Source organism: Synchiropus splendidus, chromosome 1, assembly GCF_027744825.2.
Source record: "Synchiropus splendidus isolate RoL2022-P1 chromosome 1, RoL_Sspl_1.0, whole genome shotgun sequence".
In the NCBI taxonomy this organism is placed as follows: domain Eukaryota; kingdom Metazoa; phylum Chordata; class Actinopteri; order Syngnathiformes; family Callionymidae; genus Synchiropus; species Synchiropus splendidus.
In genome coordinates, this window is record NC_071334.1 from 12831376 (window position 1) to 12855691 (window position 24316).

The 24316-nt window shown below is 43.0% G+C and overlaps 1 protein-coding gene across 5 annotated transcripts; it reads left to right on the forward strand.

Annotated features, from left to right (window-relative positions):
* The first annotated feature begins 44 nt into the window (after nucleotides 1-44).
* On the forward strand, nucleotides 45-23863 carry tnfaip8l1 (tumor necrosis factor, alpha-induced protein 8-like 1). Of its 5 annotated transcripts, none has more exons than XM_053868535.1 (3): nucleotides 45-212; nucleotides 19020-19299; nucleotides 22012-23862. In XM_053868535.1, the coding sequence occupies exons 2-3, from the start codon at nucleotides 19028-19030 to the stop codon at nucleotides 22298-22300; spliced, it is 561 nt and encodes a 186-aa protein (XP_053724510.1). In that variant the 5' UTR covers nucleotides 45-212; nucleotides 19020-19027; the 3' UTR covers nucleotides 22301-23862. The 5 variants fall into 5 exon arrangements, with proteins under 5 accessions (XP_053724510.1, XP_053724495.1, XP_053724526.1 ...); XM_053868520.1 differs by lacking the exon at nucleotides 45-212 and adding an exon at nucleotides 399-481; XM_053868551.1 differs by lacking the exon at nucleotides 45-212 and adding an exon at nucleotides 778-801 and having other exon boundaries at nucleotides 22012-23863.
* Nucleotides 23864-24316: the final 453 nt, after the last annotated feature.

Below are 24316 nucleotides of genomic sequence, written 5' to 3' on the forward strand. Positions count from 1 at the left end.
TTTATTCTCACGACAGTAAAGTAGCACCACTTTGCTCATGTAATCAAAAGATGATGGATATAAGGGTTCCGCATGAAGAAAACATTGCCTTTTTATTCATTTTGATTAAAAACTTGAAAACTAGTAATTCAGTACAGTAACGTTTGAAGTCATGCAGGCCGGGTACTAATACTTCCTAATACTTCAAGATTCTGCCCCTCCTTGGCAATTCGGTAAGGCGTTTTCAACTTGTTTTCATGAGATGGGTGAATTAAAATTTCAGCCAAACGTCAGTGTATGATTCAGAACACGTACAAGCAACGGCAAAGACTATAAAAGAGCTCTAAAAGAGAATTCTATTTTCGATTTGCCATCGACGTGCACATGTCAAGAGGAACCGCTAGAGTGAGTGCGCGGTCAATTTCAGCTTTGCAGCCGCTGACTTCTGATCAGCGGTGGCACAAGTTCACCGATCACTCCACAGCACATGCATCATTCTGTGGTAGGAAGATATTTATACACACACGTTTGAAATAAACAGAAGGGGATAAAGCTCAGAAAAGCTGCCAGAACAACAAATAGAATGCTATTTTGACCACAGGAATTCCAGTATTCTTGCCTGGTCCCTTATTATTCTCGTTATTTTTGTTGTATATTTCTTACATATTTGCTTCCTCCTCATCATCCTTCCTATCATGCATCATGAAGTGTTTACCATCTTGACCCCCAAAGAAATAAAACCAGGAGGCTTTGATGAACAAACTCAGTTCCATTCTACGCAGAGAATAACAATGTGCATGATCTGGTTCTTAAATGATTAAGGTATGCCATTACACATTATTTAGCAAACAGCAGATGCATCATTTCAGGGTAAATATAGTCAGTAAAATGAAACTGCAACAGACGACTGACTCTCAAATGAACCCTCAACAAGTATATAATCTATCGTAGTAATTTGCAAAACTAGAAGCAAAACATAAATAGAAAAATAATAAAACAATACATAGAAAATGAAGGAATAAGAAGGTATCTATATATTCTTCAAACTACATCTAATTGTATAAATCGAAGCCTTGTTTTGGCATTATGATGTTATGATCATTATTTTGAGGGTGATGTTGTTGGTTAAATGCAGCAACCCCTCAGCAAAACTGGTTCAGTCCACGAGGCACATTACAGTGCGCGTCCTGTCGAGGCTGATGCCCCCTGCCTCTTGCCTTGTGTACAGTACATGAGCTGGGTTTGTCTCAAGCTCCCTGTGACAGTGGGAGCAGGTCACAGCGGTTGTCCCCCAGCGTCCAACTTGTTTGTCTGTGACTACGGTGTGGTCATGTTCTCCGTGCACTTACAGTATATGGCCAAATCGTTGGTGTATATTGCTAAATTGTATGTGTTTCTTTAATGTTGACCCTTAAGGTAACGCACTGATTTGGTTAAATGAATGTCACGTAACATTGTTTGTGCCCGGCGCTTCACTGGTCGCTGCGTATTGTTCACTTCCCCGCTTTTCCTGTGAGACGCGAGGCCGAGATCATTAGTGGAAGTCCAGAGGGGGAGGGAGGGAAAGTTGGTGCTGCTGTCAATGCGCTTTTCTTCGGCTGTGATTGGCCTGAGCGCCCGCCCCTGCAGCTCCGCCATTGGCTCAGGCTGACGTCAATCGATTGATTCACAGGTCTCCCTCAAGTTTGAAACTTTTTTCAACGCGTCGGAATCGAGTTACAACAAGCTGTGGCAACCGATCCCACCGAGAAGAAAACACTCTTTCAATAATTCACGCATCCGAGCTCGATACACGGTTACAGACGCGGGTGCAGCGACAACAGCGATGTTGTGAGGACCCGACGACTCCTGCGACTCCAGGATGATCGAGTCTTGAGGGACTTTTTTTTTATCCACATTCGCTTGTCATCTTGTCGCCTGAGAGCTCGTTAGGAAAGGTGAGTCCTTGTCAATTTAACACCCCAGTGGGCTTAATTGTCACTTATGAACACAAACATCTCACTTATTGTTGTTGTTTTAGCATCTTTAGCATCGTTTACAAACCGCCCACCCTCTGTTTGCTTGTATATGTTGTGGAAAGTTAGCGGAAGTAACGTGTCACGTAGCGATTTTCACTCTGTTAGCCGTTATTTCAGTGTGGTTCGTGTTTGCTGTGTTGTGTTTCGTGACAGCTGTTCTTACAGATTTGCTAAAAAAAAAAGAAGAAGAAAAGAGGGGTGTATGAACTGGCTCTCATGAGATTGGAAACAAGATAGGATGACGGGATGTTCTTGCTGTTGATGATGACACATCCCATGTAAAAGCCTTGACGCAAGGGGCATATTCAGCTTGAAACACAATACAGTCTTTGGAGGCATATTTTTGTGTAATGGCTGTTTGACAGTCAGTGTTTCTTCTGTGCTCAACACTAGCTCAGCATTAAATCATTTTACTTACACAAACGACTCATGTTTATCTCCGTAAAGTTGCAGATGAAAACGCAATTGCTTATTATAAATTAAATAGTTGTTCTGTATTCAGTTAAAAGTACATGTTGAACCATCCGAATCTGCTTTATTTGGTCATGGAATTCCAAGCCAAGAATGTTGTTATTGGCCAAGTAAGGAAACAAACATCTGGTATTATGAGTGAATGAAGTCTGCAGTAACAATACAGTTGACTATATGTCGACTGCGTGACTTTGGTTCCTTGTTAGATGACTGTTATCTCTGCTTTTTTATTTTCGTTCTTTCATCTCAAACAGTCCAAATCTGTATCTAGCCTCATAAACCCCACACTTTCAGCAAGCTTCCATTTCTGTTCAAATTTATCTGAAGTATTACTCGCTGGTGACACCTCACTCTTCATATTGTAAGTTTGATGTTTACCGTGCCATGTTTCCTGTCGCTGTTTCAGGGCCTTCTGACACAGTTGGAGTGATTTTTGATCATTTTTATGCTATTAACCAAACGAGCTCAAACCTGCCTTAAAGATGTGTTTTAAAGTGAAATGTTTCACATCAAATATATCTCATGATAACATGTATTAACAGTGCTGATAAAAATAAAAGAGTCATTTCATTGAAGATTTGATCATATTCCTGAGTCACAGTTTCAAATGGAAAACCGTACTGGTATTTTTTTTATTACCTTTATATTTATTTATTTATGGTTACAACATCTGGAGCTGCATAAAGTAACCCGAATCACATGCATCTCTAAATAATTTGGACTGTAACACTGATGCAGTTTTCATTTTCATTTGATCAGTTGACAAATTGTAGGGTTTTAAATTTTTATAATTATTCCACGTTTTTTTGCTATTATTTTACCATATACATTTGAAGCAAAACTATGTTATGAATTAGTTATGGGTTGCACAGTATATCCAGAAAGTTCTCTCAGAGGGAAAACAAAGAATAATTGTATTTTCTGTTTCTCACTCTGCTGCCCAAATGCAATTCTTAGAACATTCACATTATTCTCTGGTGTGTGGAAACAAAACTATTTCAGTGATAGTGGGCAATTCAAAATTAAAAGTTAGTCAAACAAGAAGAAAACAATGTTTTTTTTGGATGAAAAATATGCGGGGTGAATTGTTGCGAATGCAATTGAATGGAGAAAGCTTGAAGTGCTTGTGCAGGCTTTTGCATAGTTGTTATAGCATATATGGCATAGCATAATGGAAGTCATAAAGTCTGACTGACATGAGGTCAAAGAAGTGAACATTTTGAATGGTCTAGCCATGTTAAATCTAGAATTTCACAATGTTTGGCCATTGCGACGTTGTAAGCTTCAACAGTTGCAGTGTGTTATGAGACTTAGAATTACTGGTGTGCCATTTATAATGGAGTTTGACAACATTAACCACCTCTTGGGTCTGTCATGTTAGGCATCAAATGTAGCTTCTTTTGATATTCTTATTTTTAGTATTTGCCTCTTTTTAGTTGGTGATTGGCATCAATAACTCGACTCGCGACGTCTGACTTGGCATTTTCATTATACATTCATTTCGTAAACATGCCATAATTTGCTTGCATTTGCATGTGTTTCCAAGTTCTGCTTTGGTGGTGATTGTGAGGAAGATTTGTCCATTTCATCAGAGTTTGTGGTGTGTTCATCTGTTTTTCTCAGTGTTTCTGTGGCAACTGCTTGATCTGACATGGTTCTGTTTACCTCTTAACTCCAACCACTGTAAACTCTGCAGCAAATATGTGTATACTTGTTCATTTTATCTGGTTTGTGGAGCTCATGACAAGCTTCACAAGCAATTTCGCAAGCTGCTGCTTCTTTTTGTAAATCTGGTTTACAAGCTTTTATTCATCCCGTGCATCACAGCATGTGTGCACATGTTGAAGATACGAACCTTTCACATGAATATGCATTAAGTTGACTATACTTGAGCTGGTAGCTGTTTGAGTATTTCGCAGTGAATGCTCACCACAGCAGGCTTTCCATTACTATGTTTAGCAAGCTTTGGGAGCTCAGTTGTGTGTTGCATCTAGTTGAGAGGCTGGTGAATAGGAAGAGATTTTAAGCGCCATGTTAATCACCCAAACAAGCCGTCACCCAGTCGCACATGACATGTGTTTTGCAAACACTGATATGTTTTGTGACACACTGCCGTGTTTACATTGTAAAGCCACTCTGTAGAACAAGGCCAGTGTGTGAATGAATGGCGTCAGTGTGCAGCTGCTCAGGTAGCAGCCCACATTATCAGGCACAACCTCCCCATGTCGAGTGAATTATGACCCTAATGCCACACGTCCTGCTCCGCCGAGTCAATGTGGGAGTGATTAAGAGCTTTTAGTGGTTTTGATTTAGGAGCAGGCTGTTGCTAATGTACAATGGCTAACAGTGATTTAATGAAAATCATAGCAGGTTTATGTTGGTTTATATTCATGGCCCATCATGTCAGCTTGCTAACTGTCTTTCATTTTTATTAAAAGTCTATTTGCATTATTTTGTACTTTGAAAAAAAGAGCTGAAGTTTGAGCCTTTGGGTCTCCTTGTCTGACACTAGAGGAATCTTGCATCAAAGCACAGGAAAATGTCGGTTCAGTTCTCGGAAAGTGTCAGTTCTGCTTTCTTTGTCGCGTCTTCACAATTGGAAGAACTTGCTACTAATCTGTGGACACCTCACAAATGAACTGAGTTTGAAGTTTAAGGTTCAAATGATGTGACTAATAAGAAAAGTAGCCAAAATGTAGTGGTGAATTTAACAGTCACATGCAGAAGAAAGGCAAGGGTCAACTTCACTGCTACATCACAAAAATGCAAAAACACTTTTATGGTCTTTTTTCAGCACCATTACTCATGAACCTACATGAGAGAGTGCTCGTATTTCAAATGGGAAAGGACACTGGTGACATTAATCCTTGATGCCACCTTGGAGAACTGACAATAATTTGAATCTTCTGTGCAGCTGAGAATAAATTAATCCACCATTCTGATGAAGTACGAAAGATTATTGCAAAAAGATGTTTTAAATTCATTTTTTACTCCACAGCACTGTGTTCCCCCTCGCTCACACCCCCTTTCCTTGGGATGATGTTGTAAACAAAGAAAACAACAAAATAAAAAGAAGGGACTCTTTCTTTCAAGCAACATCATCAAATGAATCATATGATAATGTGTGCATCTGAGGAAATATCTGGGCGTTAATATCAGGCTTTTAGCCAGGATTTTGAGACAGGGTGACTTGTTTTATACTTGGTGGCTGGCTATATATATGTGGCGTGGTGGGTGTCGAAGGCGCGAGCCCTGTAGGAAGCTCCGGGGCTTGCCACAGTCACACATACCACTAATAACTGCGCTCTTCCGTGCCGGGGAGCAACACCTTTTTCACGAAAACCAGTATGATGGCACTACAATTGTGACACTATACATGCGCTAATGATGAGAAATTCAGGACCTCTCTTGCTTATAGTCTTGACTTATAGATATACTTGGTTGATATTGGTTTTTGAAAAATACATTTTAGAACATTCAATGCCATCCAAATGGTAATTTCCTTCAAGCTTTACATTTTTTCTCGCACATGTCATGACTCAATGATATGCTTTCACTCACTTCAGTATTATGTTAAAGTTATTCTTTGCCATCATAGAGGGATAATTTCCGTTTTCTCTCCCCTGACTTTAGTGAAAGAAGAGGGCTCATTTCATCAACATGTCACTGGAGGGGGCGTAAACAATATGACATTTGTCTAGATTTATGTGTTGTGTACAAGGAGGTGTTTGCTTTTGTTTTGACTCCAGACTTGGTTTAATGAGCATCTCTTTTTGTATTCGTCAACTGAGACAATAAATTATCAAAATTAATAACTGCATGGTGATTTGAGCCAAGAGCTTGTGTAAGTATTGTTTGAAGAGCCTCTTCATGAGGGTGTTTTTAATATATTTTGTTCACACGGCCCTGCTGTTAAAGTAATTATCCTGATACTTTATAGCAGTGTAGAGGGTTGGTATTCATTCTTCTTCATGACAAGCTGCATTTAAGTCGATCATCAGCCACACTGAAGTGTAAATATAGTTGCAGGTCTAGTTGCTACCTAGTGTCTTTATACGTTACAATATTTACAAGAGCTTTCTAGCGGTCCTTTGTTGACGCCGGTATTAATTCTGTGTCCTTTGTTCATGCTGATGTCATGTAACTCATTGACAGGACAATAGACGGGTTTGACCTGGTTTTACTGGGCTGCAAAGTTCATGTTAGCATGCAGGTGGCCTCCCGTTTCCCTAGAGACCTAAAACACCTCTGAGTAAAGTGTTCTTGTCTGAAAGGTGTCACGGAGGAGTGTGTCTACAGCTCACCGAGGCTAAAATCTTTGTCATGTTTGGGTTTTAATAAGGTGTCTGGGCCCCAGGTTACTGACTGTGTTCCACCAAATTTTATTTTGGTTGAAATTGTGAGAGAGCGTTCTGAGATGTTTGTAACTTTGTCGGCTAATGCAAAAGGTGCCCTGCGCTGTTAGTATTTCCAACGCTGCCACCTTAACAATTTGGCACTGCGGGAAACCCTGGTCTCATTTTTACTGAGCTGAAATGTTTGCAGTTTGACTACCAATTATGAAGCAGATTTATTTTGGGGGCAGGAGGTGAGAAGAAGGAGTCTTTATGGGGCAAGCTTTAATGGTGGCCGAAATTAAAGTGTCCAGGCATCAGTCATAGCTCAAACACCTGGATATTGTCTTGCAGTGCTGTCAAGGCGCTAGTTAAACTGTAAACATTGTCATCAGAACCAGGAAACCAGAGCGAGAGGAGACAAATGAGTTGTGTTCACATTTGCTATTCTGCTTGAGACGTATACGTTAAACAAAATTAGCGCAGAGTAACAGTAAAACAACCACCGACTTGTGAATTTTAATGATAGAACAAGTGCCTTCTGTGTCGGCCCCCGGGCAGCGCAGCAGTCATGTAGCTGCAGTATTCCCAGCCTTATTACTCATGCGTAACACTGACTGATGTTCCTAAATGAAAGCGATCTGCTAGGAGCCACTGTCTTGTTCTACATGTGCTGCTTCTTGGATCAGTCCCGTTTTCGTGCTGACCTGTTGCTCTCCTCACACTTCTCTGCCTATTTTAGACCTAACCGTCAGGCTGAATTATTAATATGCGATCTGTTGTAAGCCTCTGTATTAAATATTAATTGCTCTGTGGGCCGTGGCAGATTTGAGCGAACTAGCGTGGTCTGGTGGAAGACGATGATTGCTTCCACAGATCTGCGCAGATGATGATTGTGTGGGAAGATGAGAAGGCGGCAGATTATCTCCTTCATACAAAGATTTGCATCCAATTCGTGTGTTTGCCGTGTGCTCGTGATTTTTTTTTTGTTGTACTTTTTCTGTCTTTCCATGCAGATATCATTGTCACGCCTGCCACTGAAGCTGACAAGAGCACATGGAGACAATGTGAGCAATTGTTAGTAGCCGCAAATTCCCAGCAATGGCTTCTCTGTATTTGTAGTCAACACCTCTTCTGTTACGCAACATCTCAGGAGAAGGGTGAGACAAACACTGCAAAAGTTGATGAAAGACAGAATTTGAGCATTCTGAAATCCTGCTGTCGATTCCCTGACAGTGGGGCTTTTCCATTCGCACACTTCATTTGAGTGGTTGCTGGTTCTCTCTGAACACAAAGCACGGATGTAGTTTTATATAACAGCCTGGATTGTCTATTGTTTTCCAAAGTGGTGCCTGATTATATCATGCAGCTGGGCCGATTTCTGATTCCCCTTTTTTTTGGAATGGGAAGTAGGGGAACTTTCCCTCCGTGTGTGGGGGGCATGGTCTTTATCCTCAAGATCCAAAAAGTTAATTTACTCCCCCGTAAGTGGTTATTTATCTTGATCTGTTTGTTTGCCCAGTGCTCAACATCTTTCTCTCACAATTTCCAGTAGTGACAACAGTGTGAGTATTTTAATGTGAAAGTCATTTCTCTTACAAAACTCTCATTCACTAAAAAACATACTGCAGATTAGATGGTCACTAGGGCTGGTTGGCATGGCCTAAAACTTAGATTAATATGTAAACTGAGTCCCCTTCTGTTAATGGTTTCAGGGTTCTCCCCAGTACAAGTAACATCCGACTTACGACCCCATCGGTTTACGTCCACGGCCAACAGATGCTTTTTTTTTTTAATTCAATGTCTGGCACCGTAGCACGTAGCAGTCCGGCATCACGTACGACAGTTGCGGCAGCACAGTATCCCAGCATCTCACTCTCACACAGCGATCTACCACTACAGTAGAACCTCACAGCCGCCATTTTGAATGGCATTCAACTTACGTCTAATCTGACTTGTGACCGCTTGGTCAGAACCGATCCCGGTCGTAAGTCGGATGTTACTTGTACTTTAAGCAGCCTATGGGCCCCTGCATTGGGATTTTGACGCCCTGTGTTGAGACTTTCTGAGTTTTCTGCTGTTATCATCAGTATGTAGTGGGAGTCAGGGAGGAAGCTGCCATTTCCGGTAGGTCCTTAAGGAAGACTGGTAAGGATGTCTAAAGGTCCTGTTTTATGGCTGTTTTGACCTCCATCGTGTGAGTCCCTTGAATGGTCCAATTCTATAGATGTCAATCTGCACTTCTGCTGATTATCATCTTTGCGAGTTACGCAACGCAGCTGAAATCAGGTTTTATGTTCCTGCAGACATTGGCTAAGACTGAGGAACACACTTTCTAGCGGTTAGCATAGACACATTCTCAGTAGAAAAACGCTCAAGAATATGCTGTTTTGCGGCACTTAATGATATACATGCTTCTACCTTTGGATGATTCGCTGGTCTGATTATATGACGTCCAGTACCTGTTGACGGATGACAATAAACTGAAAGTCAAAAAAACAACATGCAAGGATAACCACACAGAGACAATAAGAACAAACCTGAAATTTTGGGGCCTTTATATCTGATCTTAAAAACTGTTTACCTTGTCAGGTTAGGGGTTTTTTTTTCAGCACAATCTCAGCTGTGTGAATGTAAAGTCAATAAATAACTTTAACATACTGTATTAACACAATGAACTTAAAGTTACTCACAAAATAAGCAACAAATCTGGTACAAATATGAAACTTTAAATGCGAAATACATTAAAATGTAAAATAAAAAAGTGATTTTCAGAAACATGCACAAATTTGCAATAGTAAGTGATTTCCGCGCTCTGTAGCACAGGCGGATATGTTGACGTCGGGTGATGACGGATATATATATATATATATTGGCAATAACCTTACTGGCCTTTCTCTGGGGTAGAAGTCACTACATCTCTGCACACCTATGTTGCATAGTCTCCTCCTTAGACAGGGGAGCTAGGACTTAGGGCCGCTATTTTGAGTGGAACACATCAGCTGTCATACATTGACTTATTTCTTTATAAGATTCCTCGGATGCTTAGCACTTTGCCTAGTTCTGAAGCTGCAAATGAATCATCTGTAGTGTAATATTGCTTTGTCAGCCAAAGAATGAACCTGACAATTATATTTAAAACTGATGCTTGAGTCTGACTGTTGTGGTCTCCTACTGACTTCAAAAACACATGTACAAGAAACAAGACCAACACAGTGATTGTATTTGTCAAATTTATAAAAGGCATCAGTATGTGGCTGCCGTCAGGTAAGTTGTGGATAAATACAATGTGGATAATTTTGCCAGCTCATTCTCTCTCCAATGACTGATTTGTATTTGTTGAGTTTAAGCGGTAAATTCCGACAAATACTGAGCTGCTCCCAGTGATGGCTTTCATCCGGTGGTTGAGAGAAGATTCTCTGCTGATGGAGTTGGTCTTTTTTTGGGTCGCAATGCCCCAATCTGTGTGACTGCTGATCCCTGAAGAGTGAAAGTCGTGACATTTTCTGCTGCCACCAACCAATCACTTGTAAGACGAAGTGTCAGGGAAAGTTTCCTACTTCTTGTTAAGGGTATTTCCTGCCGCTGCCTGTAGACAAGTGCCAGCAAAGGTACATGCTTTATTGGTTTTATCTCGGTACTGGTTATCAGCTCTCGCCATGCTGCTCAGATTGGCAGGAAGATTTATAGCTCAGTAATTTTTGAGAGGTTGTGACCTTCTCTTTGCTGAGATACATTGTGTCAAGTCTGTTTTTTTTTTAATCATCTGTCGCACCTCTGCCTCTGTTTGTTTGGCAATAACCTGTCATTAAATCTGAAGAGTCATGTTTGTTATCCCCAGGCAATAAAGTCTTCTCAGTCAGTATAAAGACACTTAGAATTTGTGTTTTCTTGTCTTGGTTTTAACCCACAGCTTGCGAAAAGTATAATTTGAAGGTGAGTGGTCAAGAGTCAAAACAAACGTGTGAATATTGCTTTTTGTGCACCAGAATATCCTTTTGAATGTCGGCGCATCTGAAGCACAAACCCAAGAAGATTTCAGTTCATTCTTGCTGCTGCCCTGCTGTGTCACATCACAAGTATTTTATTTACTCTACCAGGTGATTATGTTAGCTAACATGAAAAGTTCTCCATGTCATTCAATGAAACTAGGCTGGAAAAAGGGGACCGCTGATGCTACTGAAGTGCTGGGGAGAAACCTGCATTTACTATGGTCCCTTTGAAAATACTTTGAAAAAAGTGTCTGATATCTGTGATTGGAAATGTTGGATCTGTATGGGCAAAAAACTTGTCTACCATTGTATGCCATTTACACTGTATATTATAGTATATACATATTTGCAAGAAAGATTTTAGTCCTCAGTGGTGCTTGTATGTACACCGGTACACTGAAGTTGAAATTCTGAACAGGGTTTTGGCTCTGTAATTTCTGATACAGCTATTGCATTGGTATTTCACGTTGTATTCCCCTCTTGTATCTTCATGATCTGCTTTGTTTAGATTAAGGGCAGCTGAATAATACATAAAATAATGGGCTATTTAGTTTTTGTCGAAGATAATTAGTTTCTCACTACTTGCCACACAGCAAAGTCAAAGCAACTATACGGACTACAGTGTGCAAATTAAAGTTTGGTCCTGAAGTAATGAGAGCTGGCCCTTGACCTTTGGTAGTTCTCCTTGATGGAATTTAATTTAGTGTCTTACGACACTTAAGATAAGGTCTCTTTACGGAACACGGGCAGGGAGGACAGTGGTGCTGAAAAAACCCCAGTCGTTGAGCACTGCTTGTGAAACCCTGAGAAAATAAACTTACTGGATTCCAGAACTGAGCTTTGTTGGCCTCTGGGATTGCACCACATGCCGTAGTGAGAACTTATCTGGCAGGGAAAATGTATTCAGAAACAAAGTGACTGAACTTGCTTCAGAGTCATGAAGCTGCTGTGTCATTGAAAACTGAAATGATAAAAATTGTGTGCACATGTCAAGTGTCGACCCAGTTTCCCCCTGTAGAGCATTACGTGTTGGAGTTAGTTCTGTCAAATCTTCCAAACAGAGGGGTAATGGATTTCTTCTTTGAATCCTTTCCATCCCAAGACTTCCGTCCAATCCGGCCAAGTTTCAGTTGGAGGAGTGTGGAACTGGAGCCCTCGTGTCTTTGTCAGAGGCTGTAAACAGCCTTCTTCTATTCTAAGTTTTACTTTTAACAGTCATCATTATGCAGAGCAGCTGTTTGCTTCAGCAATAAGTCTTTGTTTTTCACTCATTTGTGGCTGCTTGGCATGCCCGGCCTGTCAGTAATGTGTTCCCATCAATACGTGCAGATGTTAGTTTGTTTGATTTTGAGCGGCGGCGATGATTTTGCTCCAGCACTTAGCAGCTTTTTCAGCTGTCATGTCTCATTCTGCTTCAAATCGGTTAAGATTTCATCCCTGTTGACGTTGCTGTGTCGGAGCTGGGCGAATGTCCCCTAGACACCGGACTACGTAACCGTTAAAATTGGCACTTGCCACTCAGGCTCAGGGAAAAATAGGAATTTTTGATCAAGGAAGCCTTTTCATCACCCTCGGCTCCACGCGGACCTTTTTTCTCTGAATCCTCAGCACTCTTCAACATGGGAGAGAAGAGAGATGAAATGGAGATCCATTTTTAATTCCAAACAGTGGGAGTGATTATTCCGGACTAAGAGGTGAAGTTAAAAGCAATCGACCACAAATGAGGGCCATTTTGAGTGATGCAACTGTAGACTGAATATTAAATCTATTTTCCTTTTTTTGTTCTTGTGCATTTTCATACATTAGCCTTGAAATATTCAGCTGTTCATCACAGTTCGCTCATGAATGAAGTGAAATACTTTCCCATTGCACAGTCAAGGCTAAGTTTCATCTTTCATTTTAACCTGGAATTGAGAGGTATATTTGCTAATAACATCTAAAATATATGTATAAATATGCTTTATTAATTTGATTATTGTTTTGGGAGGTCAGTATCGTCTAACTGCAGCAGCATGTGACATGATGTTGATGAGGTCTGCAAACTGCTCGGGGCAACGTTCAATGATGAGGGTATTTCCAGAAAACGTTGAAACAATAGCGTGGTTCACTGGCTCATGGGGCATTTAAATGTATATGTACAAGAATTGGTGTTCTCTCCTCCTCTGTATCACAGAATCAGGTTGTTTGACCGAAACCATGAGTCAGCGTTTAATCCAGGTCAGCCTTGTTGATAGGGATCTGTCCCACTGTCAGCATATCATCTGTGCATTTTCTGTAGCAATATCAGCACTTACATCAGTGCAGCGTGTTTGAGAGTAGGTCACTTCATAGGCAGTGCGAGGTGGACGTGGTCTGTGGTGGCAGTAACCAGGTCACCTTGGCAAAACACTTGGCAGGGTGCAGTTTTCATTCTTTACTTTCTTCTTCCACTCCTCCCCTCCCAAGTTCATGATAAGGATGAGCTCAAGTGACTGTGACTGAGGCGGTCAGTCGGAGGTGGTGACGCGGGGCCAGGGGCGCGCAGCGACGGTAGCGAGTTGGAGTCCAACCTCAGTCAGGAAGGAAAATAAAGGAACAGAAATTCACATATCTCAAGGATTGCAGAGAATGTGATAATTTCTCACTGCTTCTCAATAACAACCAGTTCTCGATGCCCATCCTGCGGCCCGTGTGTGTTTACACCAACAGCAACATGACTCATCGATGCACAGATTTTGACGTCGACGAAATTTTGTCGATTTGTCGACGTTATCGATGACATCAACTAATGGTTGCAGCCCCAGCTGTATTATCACAGCAAAATGATGCTTTACTTGATGACTGCTGGTGTGCGCAACACAAAAACAATGATCATGAACTCATGAACTATTCATATAGCATATGATATCAATTCAATGTGAATGTGATAAAATGTGTTTGAGTTCTGTGTCTGAACACCAGTAAAAGTAGCACCTAGAATAACAGAAGCCACAGAGTAAAAAGGGCCTCTTCAACTCCCCCTCGTCCTTGTTCACCTGCTATTGTTATTGCCTCTCATACCCTCTTAAATCTCTGGCCACTTCCTTCCTTCCTTGTTCCCTTCTATCCTCATTTAATATCCATGTCATCGTTCAACAGCATTGGACTGGATGCTTTGTTAAACATCATTTACCGCATGCATTGTAAAATATGTTTTACTTCAATTAGGCCGACATTCATTCTGTAAAATATCAATGTTTTTAAATCGGCTTTATGGGGAGTGGAATTGGTCTGCAGCGAAAATATTTGATTCCACAACATGGGGAGTGAATCCAAATGGGCCTTTAGTGACATTACTATCAATTTCCTCTAAAACATTCCAAATTGTTTTCCATTATTGGCTGAGGACCAGAGAGAAAGTACAAGTGGCCATAAAAGTTGGCACGACTTGCCAAGTGGGCCAGCAGCAGGGGAACATACCGCCTGGCTCCGATTAAAACCAAGTGAAACATTTCAGCAGCCACTTATCGTGTCATAAAGTCTTCGAGAGAAATGGAATCAATGATTGTGTTTTTCCTGTTCTCCCACTCTCCGTTCATCAAGATGGGACTTGAACACCCATAATTGTCAAATTATAAAAATCCTAAGATGATGGAGGCATCACTGGAATAATAATGACAGGAAATGAAAATTGCTTTAGCTTTCTGAATCTTTCAAGATTTTAAAAAATATTTTTAATGGGTATTCAATTGTATTTTCATTGTATATTTGACAGTTGGGTTTTCACTGTTTTCCTGCTATAAAGGGGCTCATGACAGGATGAGTTGGGAAAACCTGCATTATTATGTGGACAATACAAGTTGTGGTACTGGGACCTGAAACATGCCCTTGTTTACCAAATGTATCTTTCCATAATGGCAAAGTTGAAGACAGAGGAGCAATGATCTTGTGTGAGATCTTTCCTCTCATATATATATTAAAGTTAGAAAAATAAAAATCTCACGTTATTGCTTGAATTCTGAAGGTGGGTTTGTAGTGTGGTGGCTTTTTTTGTCGGCAAAGTGCAGTATTTCCCTCTTAATTCATGGTTCTACTTCACCTTCAGCCGTGAACTTTAACTTGGACCGAGGGTAAAATGCTAGCTTTGAAAATTGGTTTTCTAAAGTGGGAGACGGGGACGCACTTTGGTACAAGGGCATTTTGGAAAGGTTCAGGAGAAGTGCCTCTGTTCCTTCATGTTGAAATCGCCCAGCTGAGCCAGATGATGGACATCTTTATTCTTTATTCTGCAAAGATTGAGAAGTTAAATCTGCTTGAGCTTCATTAAGAGACCGAGTTGAAGCGATTAGCCCCAAAGCTGGGGGTCAGATGTGTCCTCCTCTATTACAGCCAAGCCACTGTGTGTCTGCTGAAGTACACTGCTGTTGTTTTAGTCACAGGTGATGGTGGTATTTCCAAGTAGCTGCCACTGAGTCTTGATCTGCGCAGCAATAAGATCCGATTGAAGGTCCGCCACCTGTGGAGAGACGGAGAGGGGGAAGGAGAACCGACATTAGATGGAATGTAAATGGACTTTAATCCACCTCCTACATTCGTCCAATGTTTCAGGATAGATATGTTAACTCCCTCCATAGGCCCTTCTCTCTCTCTCCCTCTACATCCGTCTTAGTCTCTTTGCTCTCCCGCCCTCGTGCGTCTCCTCCCTGGGAAGCATCCTGCTGACACGCTCTCTAAGGAGTCTTATTGATATTCTTGGAGAGGCGTTGCAGAGCAAGTGTGGAGAAAGAGAGCAATGAAAGTCACACTGTAGCTGCAGACATGCTGCTTTCTCGTTCAACAGTAAGAATCACACATCACTCAGTAGGAACAAGTTGCTCTCCGTGGTTCTGTCTGATCAACTAATAGAGCATCCTCCCTCGTGATTTGGAGTCCAAATATCACAGATTAAATTCCATGTGGCGGAATCATTTGAAAATAAGAATTTTGTAATATATATACAGTTTGAACAACCCCGACAGTTCTGTTTTCACCATTGCCTTTAACTCCATTAACCCTCATTTGCTGAGAATCCTGAAGGTTTGTCCAGTCCATAGCATTCAAACACCACCTGAATGCTGAAACAGGGCTTGGTGCATGTATGTCACAGGTTACCACTGCAAGGTCGAAACAATGTACAGGTGTACTGACAACCTCTGCCACATCATGGCCCCCCTATTAGCGCCTGGGAGATTTACACATGCTTCAATGTCAACCTTAAAAATACCTTGTTCACTTGTCATCAAACCGCATGAGTGGTTCTAGAGAAGATATAGTTTATTTGTCCATTTAGATAAAACCTTTTTGTTCTTTTACTAATGATACTATTCACGTTTTCTGCACTGTAATGTCGTTCTGCAGAATCAAGCGAGTTGCCAAGAATTATAGATCCATCTCCGATAACACGATGCCATCTGTATTCTATAAGTCAAAGTGTTTAAATATCACAAGCAAGTCAGGAACAATTAGATCAAACTTCTTTTTTTTACGGTTGCTACAGGGCATTACATAAAGGAGTTAGCAATTTAAATGTGTTGCAGCGTGACCAAGTATTTCAGTGTTAATCACAAGGAAAAATAATAATAATATAAGTGAAATGAAGTGGAGATAATTATTGTAGTCTAAAAGACAAATTGAAGATTAGAATCATTGTCTCTTCTACATTTTTGGAGTCCACCTTCCCATCTGTTTTCTGTTTTCACTCATGCCTTTCTGGAGTTGTGGTGTTGTATGACCTCATCTTTGTACTTTCTCTTTCTGTACTTCGTGTTTTTATATCCCCTTATCTCGCTTTGCAGTCTATTACTTCAGGAATGTGCTTTTACATTTTGATGTCTGTAAATGAAGATTGATAGATGGTGCTCTTTCAGTCATTCAGCAATGATTTGCTTTTATGCTGCCACCATGTTGCATTTGTGCACTCTGGAACCGACATGGAACATGAATTGGACTTGAAAATCAAACGCCCACTTACGCTTACATTTTCTCGGCGAGGACAATCCCTGAGATCCAGATTCTAAAAGCAACTGGAGCGCACCATAGAAGAGGATTCCAAATGACTGCTAGCCAAAGCTTGTATTCATCTATTCAGCTAGGCTTCTGTCTACAAGGGACTAGTTTTGTTCCAATAATCATCTCTCTGGTTTAAAAATGCCGGGCCTTGGTTTGTCTTGTACAGAACAATGGAAAACTGTTAATAGTTTGAAGAAAGATTTGAAGCAGCAGTGCAACATTCCGCCCAAATTCCCTGCGATTTGTGCGGCTCAGAGTCTCGTAGGACAAACATTTCAGAAGCCGAAACCTTGAGAAGTGACCCGAAGGCCAAACCGGGCGACTGTGGTTGAAATGATGAGGCATGCTGCAGACTCGTTTGAATTTAAAACTGCTTGAATGTGAAAGCCGGGAGCCACGCTGACCCTCCCTCCCTTCGCTTTTACTGAGCTTCTATCATTTACGCAACCTTTCACTGAGTCACCGCTCTTCACAAAGAGCCACACTCATAGCAACAGCATCATACATAAATCGAGCCGTGCTGAATAAGTGGGCTCTCTGCGCCTGCTGTTTTCTTAAACGCACACATGCGATCACCTTGCCTTTTAAGTGCTTCGCTACAGACATTGTTTGTTTGGTTCGCCAGAGCTGCCGTGTTCACCCCGACGTGCAGAACCAAATCTTCTCAAACTACCTTGCTGGCCAGGAGCCAGGGGGAGGCTGCCGCGCCTCATTATCTCATCACAGCCCCTGCTCCAGCAGCTGCAGTTTTAACCTGAAAAATGTTGCACACAACAACTCCTCAGTATCAGGGCTGTTACTCTACAGCGGGGGTGGGTGATGGATGCTTCGAAGGGCCCAGGGTGTGTCTGAGGAAGCAAATAAGCAGAAGTAGACGTTTGACACATAAAGAAGTAGTTGAAAGGAATAAAAAAAAACAACAGAAAAGCCCCTATGCTGACGTTTTGATGGTTGGGGGGAAGCCCTGGTGATGGAAAGAAAAGAAAATATTGCTCTGCTAAAAGCGGGTGGGGTGAGGGTACGAACATGATTTGATCATTTAAGCGCCTCAATTCTCCACTCAATCATGCATGAGCCCATCTGTTGTGTTTATAAGAAACCACCCAGCGATCAAAGAGCCTCCTCCCTTGGTTTCATGTGCAAAAAGATTGACACAAATAACTCAGATTCATCTGGTATGAACTTTCCTTGAGAGAGTAGAGAACATTTTTTCAACCACCAACTTCAGATGCACCACATTATAGAATTTGATGCCGTAACCATAAGAAAGGTCAGAAGGAGCTCCATTGTGTCTTTGTGGACCTGGGGAAAGCGTACGACAGAGTGCCAAGAGAAGAGTTGTGGTGTTGTATGAGGAAGTCTGGAGTGGCAGAGAAGTATGTTGGAGTGGTGCAGGACATGTATGAGAGGTGTGCTGAAGGTGTCACAGAGGAGTTCAAGGTGGAGGTGAGACTGCACCAAGGCTCAGCTCTGAGCCCCTGCTTGTTTGCCATGGTGATGGACAGGTTGACAGATGAGGTTAAACAAGAAGCCCCTTAGACGATGATGTTTGCAGATGACATTGTGATCTGTGGTGCGAGGAATGAAGGTTGGCCGCAGTAAGACGGAATACATGTGTGTGAGTGAGAGGGACCCAAGTGGACAGGTGAAGTTACAGGATGCAGAGATAAAGAAGGTGAAGTACTTGGGCTCAACTGTCCAGGGCAATGGAGGGTGTGAAAAAGAGGGGAAGAAGCAGGTGCAGGCAGGATAGAATCGTTGGAGAAAAGTGTCTGGTGTGATGTGTGACAAAAGGGTGAAGGATGAAAGGGAAAGTGTCCAAAAAGGTGGTCAGGCCAGCAATGTTGTATGGTTTGGAAACAGTGGCACTGAGGAAAAGACAGGAGGCAGCGCTGGAGGTAGCAGAGATGAAGATGCTGAGGTTCGATCTGGGAGTGAGCAGGATGGATGGGATCAGGAAGCGGTAGATCAGAGGGTGGTCAGGTGTTGAAGTCAGAGAGGCTAGACTGACTTCATAAAAAAAAAAAACTTCAGGATAGAAGCACAAAAATGTTGTTCTGTGCGCTAATCTATGCAGTGAAGAGTTCACTCAAAATCTCAAAAACTCATTCCTGCCATAATGGTTTCATCGGTACATGCTAATCTACCCCTGTGTTAGTCAATATGTGAAACACAGTTCAACACCGATTATTCATGGTTCCTCTTGGGTTTTCCTCCAGACGTGACGATGGACTCCTTCAGCACCAAAAGCTTAGCTCTGCAGGCGCAGAAGAAGCTGATGAGCAAAATGGCCACCAAGAGCATGGCCAACCTCTTCATCGACGACACCAGCAGTGAACTGCTGGACGAGCTGTACCGGGTCACCAAGGAGTACACCCGCAACCGCAAGGAGTCCCAGAAGATCATCAAGAACCTGATCAAGATGGTGGTGAAGCTGGGCGTCCTCTACAGGAACAACCAGTTTAACAGCGATGAACTTGTCGTGGTGGAAAACTTCAGGTCAGCGCAACAACAAAATACCGACTCTGATCCCATTTTCTCCTTCTTTCTCTTTCGGCTTCTCCCTTCAGGGGTCACCAAAGTAGTTCATCTTCCTCCATCTCACCCTGTCCTCTGCTTCCTCTTCTCTCAAACCTACAAACCTCATGTCCTCCTTCATCACCTCCATCAATCTCCTCTTTGGCCTTCCTCTCCACCTTCTGCCTGGCAGTTCCAACCTCAACATCTTCCTACCAATGTACTGGCTCTCTCTCCGCTGCACATGTCAAAACCATCTCCATCTAGCCTTGCTGACTTTGTCTCCTAAACACCTGACCACATATGCTGTCCCTCTGATCTACTACTTCCTGATCCCATCCATCCTGCTCACTCCCAGAGAGAACCTCAGCATCTTCAGCTCTGCTACCTCCAGCTCTGCCTCCTGTCTTTTCCTCAGTGCCACTGTTTCCAAACCATACAACATTGCTGGCCTCACCACCCTTTTGTACACCTTCCCTTTCATCCTTGCCAACAACCTTTTGTGACTGATGACACCTGACACTTTTCTACAAACTCTGATCCAGTTTTCTGAATGTGCCAATATAGTTTTATAGAGTTATAGAATTACTGCCTTGATTTAAGCTTGATAAGGGGAAAAGCTTCCGTGATCTCCTGCGAGGATTGAGGCGAATGAGTTTTACTCCAGAAATACGGTTGAAAAAAGACTTTTTGCCACGAGACATTGCTGGCCATCTCCAACAGAAGCCAGAGTTTGTTTCGGTCACAGCGTCTTTAAGTGGTGAATAAGCTCTAAATTAGAGCTGGGAGAAACGGTCCCGACAAAGGTCCGGTGAGGGCGCCGCTGACATTTGAAAGTAGATGCCCACCTCCACACCACAAGCAGGACGGCGCCGACGGTAACTAACGGCTGTTTACTGTGTCAGGAAGAGCGGCAGTGATATTTGATATCAACTCCTCCAGAAAAGTGTCAGCTGGGCTCCGTGTGGGTGGCGTTAATGACCACCTGCACAGCTCCGCCAGCCCGACATCATTCCTCTTAATGGCGTGCTGCGGGCGCCGGCTCAGACTGCTGGTCAGCAGCACTTTCCTTGACTCTCAGATCATAATGGCTGGGTCTGAGGGGCCGAAAGCAAGGTCTGAGAGCGTTTCAGCTGCCCTCTCTGAACTGTTATTAAGCCATGAGAGGCTGATTAAATAATTCAGCTTGTGCAGATTTAACAGAAAAAGACTGGGATTATTAGGTCTCTATGTGGAGGAACTTAATGTGCTGTGCTGGTGTGAGGCCTGAATGATGGTGTCCAGCAGGACGGCAACATGACACAATGTGTCTATAAACCTCCGGCTCAAAGGTTACTGCTTTTCTTGCCTTCGCCTCATCTATCTGCATTTCTCTCTCTCTTTCATCGGTGTCTCTTCTGACATCTGCTCTTCTGGTTTCAGTCTCCTTTTTGTCTGTTCTGGTTTGGCATCTCCCTCATCTTGCTTTACCTCCCTCCGTCTCCCCTCGTGTCTCCACTTGTGCCTCCTCAAAGTCTCTTCAAAGTTCATTTTCCTACCCATCACCCTTCCTCCTCCTGCCTGCTCTCTTGCTTGTGCTCCTCAACCTTTCCTTCTTTACCGCCTCTTTTGTTCTCCTCTCACCTCCACTTGTTTTCTTACCGTCTCATGATCTCCTGCGTGTCCTTCGTCCTCACCCAGCCGGTGTCCTCGTCTCCTCTCTCCAGAAAGACGACCTTTTCTCAGACGTCTTTATATGGCCCTCATTATCCCGCCTTGTTTACTGCTTTCTTCTTGTCTCTTTATATCTCCCCCATCTATTTTTTTATTTCCTCGTCTGCTTTTGTTTCTCCCCCTCCTCTCAAGTTTGACTTTCTTGAGTCCCTTCGTCCTTACACGCCTTATCTTTCGTTCTCTCTCGCATTTTTGCCTCAATCTTGTTTCATCTTCCTCTCAAGATCTTCTCTGTGTATAAGTGGTTTCGTCCTTCTCCCATCTTTCATAGACTCCCTGATGCCGTCTTCTCTTCTTCATCTCCTCAACCACCTTTCCGTCTTGTCTCCCATCATTTCCCCCACATCTCTCATGTCCCTTCTGTCTTGGTTCATCTGACCCCCGCCTTCCCCTTTCTCTGATCCATACTTCTCTCTCTATCACAACACCTAGCAAACTGTCCTTTACTTTCCCCAAAATCCACTTGTCTTCTGTTTCCGAGCTTCTCGTCTTGCCTCTCTTCACTCTCGTATGGCCATCCCTAGTTTCCCCTCATCCCCAATCATTTCTCCCTTTCACTGGTCATCTCTCCTAATCTCCCCTTCTTTCTCCTCATCTTTAATTGTCTTCTCTCGCCCCTCCCCATCATTCATCTGACCGTCATCACTTTTCACCGTCCCCACTCGCCTCATCCGACTTCGCCTCTCCCGGCATCCACCCCCCATTTGTCTCCGCTTCCCTCTTTCTAGCCTTCTACTCCTCCCTCGTGTCCCCTTTTGTCCTGCTCTTGATTCCCTCTTTGTCTCCTCGGAGTCTCCAGCAGCAGGTTTCGGGCAGGCGTCACCATGAACCGATTTCTGAAGCTCGTGAAATTCTTTGCGTCGAAAACCCACCAGGCAGCAGTTTCTATTTTTACCCGGCAGATTGGACTGCGCTTCTGTCTCACCAGTCAGAAATAGACTCTGACGTCTTCCTCCTTTTCCTCCTCCTTCTGTCTCCCAGGAAGAAAGTCCACACCCTGGCCATGACCGCCGTCAGCTTCCACCAGATCGAGTTCACCTTCGACCGCCGTGTCATGAGCGCCATCCTCAACGACTGCCGCGAGCTGCTGCACCAGGCCATCAAGCGCCACCTGACCACCAAGAGCCACTCGCGCATCAACCATGTCTTCAATCACTTCGCCGACTGTGACTTCCTGGCCACCCTGTACGGGCCGTCGGAAGTGTACCGCGCTCACCTGCAGCGGATCTGCAACAGCATCAACAAGATGCTCGACGAGGGCAACCTTTGACCTCTGCTCATCAAACTCCTCAAATATTACCAGAAAACAGACCTGTTTTTTTTGTTTTTTTACGATGTGTACCTTTCAAACACTGATAATCTGGTTGCTAGTAAATCCAAAGTAAAATCCAAAGATATTTTCTAAATGAATGTATACTTTCACACCATCAGGAGCCTGGTCTAGTGAAGTTCAGTTTCTCAAAACAGCCCCATCTGTGGGAGGTTTGTGTCACAGAGGCTGGTGCGCCACGGGGCAGAATGTTAACCTGAAATGCCCAGCGATTGGAAGGACTGATGACTTTTTGTTTTGTTTCAGAAATTGTTATTGCACTCGACCCAGACAGAGCGCTGTACTGTACCTTCCTGCAATCATGGAACTATGTGAACTATGAGTAATCCTGCTTAGAAGGCATTTACTGCTCTTGCACTGAACTCCACTCGGTAGCGTGGCCGAGCTCTCGCTCAGTCGGAACCGATAAACCCGCTCTGGCTTTTTGATGGTTTGGTTTATAGCCACCACAATAACGGTGAGGTATTTGGGTCAGCCGAGGACCGGCGAACACAGAAGGATTTGCCACGCGCCGCCTTCCCGTCGCTCACAGACGGACTTTATTTCGGCATCATGCACGGGAATATTCCTCATTGATGTCTGAGGCCGTCGTTCCTCTTCAGCACCGTTGCCTCAAGTGTCCCCCGCTAAAGCGCTTCATTTTAAATTCTCACTGATCTGCAGCAGAATGACTCCCAAATGCATGGAAAGGTAAAAACGTTGCTGCGATTAGAGCAGAGACGCACGCTGCACCTGATTGTGTGCTCTGCCTCTGCAATTCTCTCCCCCTCAAAAGGGGTTGGAAGGAAAGTGACCTGAAACGTGCGTTTGTCGACCAGCCAGTCCGCTTCATGTGACAGAAGTCTCCGTCTGACTTGGCCCAACGCGAGTCGTTTAGCAGAGTCAAAAATGCTGCTTCCTCCGTATGAAGCTACAAGCGAAGCGTCAAACAATCGCCTCTTCCCTTTTTGTCTGTTTTTGTATCGCTGAGCCCGACTGGGAGATTGGCTTGTGCTGCGGCCTGATTTTGTATTCCGTCTGTAGGGTGCAGGCGAATGCATGCGCGCCTATTTGCGTGTGAACCTGTGAGAGAATTGGAAATTGAGCCGTGTAATAAGTGCAGTGCTTCTCCAGATAGGATTTCAGTAACTTCATCCACAGCAGCTCTGACGAAGGAAAAAAAAAGAGACTGACGTTGATCAAAACGGTCTTTTTCCAGAGCTTGACAAAACTGCGTACGATGGATGACTGTGACTCTTCAAATGAAGACGTTAAAGCTGTTGTTTCAGTCAAACATCAATTCGAAGTTCATCATCTTTGAAGACCATTTCCTCACTCCTCAGGTTTGCCATCCGTGGCACCAATGCAAAAAGTGAAAGAAGCCCTTTTTGTTCAACTATAGCGCTTATCCAAGCTTGTTTTAATATTTTGTTTTTTGTGAATTTTGATCTTCTCTCTTGTGTACAGTTTCTGTGTCTCTTTAATGTATCCGTTCACAACAGTTATAATACATTTTTTTTAAACAAAACCTGCCTCTTTTGTTCTTGTGTTTGGCGCACTATTTCCTGAGAGGCCTTTCACACCGGCACAGTTGTGACGCCATTCTGGATTCTCAGAACCTTGGTGATTTTTATCCAACCAGCCTGCGGGATCAAAGTCGCAGTGCGCTGAAGAGTGTTGCTCCAGCGGAGGTGAATATAAATACAAATACAAATAGAAAGTATTAGCTGCTTGAACTGTTGAATATGACATGCCAGCCAATTATGACAAATGTTCTATTTTTAGCTTCTGAATCTTATCGTAACGGCTGGTTCAAAGTTATGTTCAGGAACCAGCGCTGAGCTGTAACAGTGTGGAAGGCTTCTGGGTGGCTTTGTAATGTTCTGTCAAGACAAAGAAGATGGCATCGCCACATTACCACAACCCAACCTGAACAGAGAAACATAGACGTTATAGTGGACAGATGACAAGGTGGAG